The sequence below is a fragment of the Macrobrachium nipponense genome, chromosome 11 (assembly GCF_015104395.2).
Source record: "Macrobrachium nipponense isolate FS-2020 chromosome 11, ASM1510439v2, whole genome shotgun sequence".
NCBI lineage: Eukaryota > Metazoa > Arthropoda > Malacostraca > Decapoda > Palaemonidae > Macrobrachium > Macrobrachium nipponense.
This window is the reverse complement of record NC_061087.1, coordinates 105,221,172-105,223,671: the sequence shown is the minus strand read 5'-3', so window position 1 is coordinate 105,223,671 and position 2,500 is coordinate 105,221,172. Positions and strand designations below refer to the sequence as shown.

The window sequence follows — 2,500 nt, the reverse complement described above, 5'->3', positions numbered from 1 at the left end:
TAACAGTGATGATGATGTTCATATATTAACTATAATAAAAATTATGACAGTAATGCAGTTTATAATTATTTGTAATTAGAATAAAAAGGCCATTAAGTAATTGTTATCTTAACATAAAATATCCGTTTACTTTAATGGAGTGAAAATTATGATACTGAATATAATTAGGAAGATGAGAGTTTTTATAATGGGAAGGCCGCTGGGGTGGGCAATCTAAATGGGCTACTAAGGACGATTCGACTTACTTCTTGTCCATTATGAATCCGTCAATGCGATTCAAGTCCTTGGAAAACCAACCGGCAGTCTTGAATGTTAGAATACACTTATGACCTGAAAGAAGTTTAAGTTATAGATTTCTAGTATTAAATTACCACTAAAATTTAAATTTCAATCATTATTTCTTAAGGACTAAAGACCTTCAGAGCTAGGAAAGTGCCAACAGTGTACTTCAAGCGGGACACTGTAGGTATTAATAAATTATCATTTAAATTTTAATTTCAATCATTATTTCTTGAGGGCTAAACCCCTTCAGGGGTAGGAAAGTGCCAACAATGTACTACAAGTGGGATACTGTAGGCATTACTAAATTATAATTTCAATTTCAATTATTATTTATTGAGGACTGAAACCCTTCAGGGGTAGGATAGTGCCAACAGTGTACCTCGAGTGGGCCATTGTAGGCATTACTAAATTATAATTGAAACTGCAATTTCAATTATTATTTCCTAAGGACTATAACCCTTCAGGGGTACGATAGTTCCAACAGTGTACTTCAAGTGGGGCACTGTAGGCATTACTGAATGGTTTTTGTTATGTCCCTTCTGCTCCCACTTTTAGAATTATTCCCGCTTCCTTTCTCCTATCTTGCTGTCCAACTTCTCTGACCGTTACTCCTTGGAGTACTTCATCTCCTCTGTTTTCAGGATCTCTCTCTCCTGCTGTTCAACCACTCTAACTACCTCTTTTCATTGTCTTAGGAGCTGAATGACCAAAAGTGGCTTGACAATCTTAATTTCATGAAATTACTCATCGAAGGGAAGGCCACAGGTACTTAAATATATTATCATTCTCTCTCTCTCTCTCTCTCTCTCTCTCTCTCTCTCTCTCTCTCTCTCTCTCTCTCTGTTACTGTTAACTTCGTGTTTAAACAGCATGCATGCATATAAATCTAAACAAACAATGTATGCATTTATGATTATGGAGTGATATTTAAAAAACAAACAATGTATGCATTTATGTTATACAGTGGTGTTTATAACATCTGCTCTTATAACATTATCAAGCGTCTAGTGTTTAATGGACTGGAAGGGTATGACTGCATTCCAGGATCGCAAAATTCCAGCTGTCAGCAATTTTTCGAAGGTTCCATTGCCACACACAAAATCGCTAAAAGGCAGCAATCCCACATATATATAATTAGACAAAGGTTTGAAAGTCATATATTGTGAAACTAACAATTTTAGCATTGAGGCTATATTTTTGAACACGAATAATCCTTCCATAACTATACACACTCACACACACACACACACACACACACACACATATATATATATATATATATATATATATATATATATATATATATATATATACTATATATGTGTGTGTGTGTGTGTGTGTGTGTGTGTAAGTGAATACCATAGGATAATGACAGGCAAAGTTCAGTACCTAAACTTCTGCCTGTCATTCTCCTGTGGTGTTAGCTTATATACTGAAGTTAAGTGCATCTACTGTGATTCTTTAAGCATATATATATATATATATATATATATATATATATATATATATATATATATATAATATATTACACCGTTTTCCTATTCTCAAAGGCTTGGCGGTTTCTCAGAGAAAAATACCACCGCAAAAAATTATTCCTTTTCAGCAACAGCACCGCAGCTCATACCCTATGTTTGCTAAAACCTACAAAGGCATTTGCAAAAATGTTGAAATGTTGCAGTGTTTGAACGGCACACCCAGAAACAACACTTATTTCCCTTGACACTCGCTGCCTCTTCAACAAGACTCGATAAACGTCATAAAAATGAGAGAAGCTAAAAATATATTCTATCTCTTTCGTTAAATGTAAAACATTTGTTTTTAGGAAGGAACTGCGTAGATGTTACCAAGACGCACTACATTTCCCATTTGACGGGAGGTGCCAAGTGGTGCAATACGACTGCAAGGAGTTGCCAAGATATACATTTCCCAGTTGACAGAAGTTGCCAAGTGATGCAATACGACCGCAAGGAGTTGCCAATACGTGCATTTCCCATTTGATGGGAGGTGCCAAGTGGGGCAATAGGACCGCAAGGAGTTGCCAAGATGTACATTTCCCATTTGACAAGAGTTGCCAAGTGAAACAATGTAACCGCAAAGAGTTGCCAAGACATGCATTTCTCAGTTGACAGGAGTTGCCAAGTGGTGCAATACGAGTGCAAGAAGTTGCCAAAAAGTGTATTTCAACTCAAGGGAGTTGCCGAATAGGACATCTCGCTCA

The 2,500-nt window shown here is 36.2% G+C and overlaps 1 protein-coding gene across 1 annotated transcript in view; it reads right to left on the bottom strand.

Moving 5' to 3' along the window:
* Positions 1–2,500, bottom strand: part of LOC135208040 (oxysterol-binding protein-related protein 1-like) — a gene marked incomplete in the record, with an annotated part of 388,234 nt that overhangs the window by 28,831 nt on the left and 356,903 nt on the right. The window contains 1 exon segment of the mRNA XM_064240168.1: positions 246–330. Within this exon segment, the coding sequence (XP_064096238.1) occupies positions 246–330 (85 nt within the window).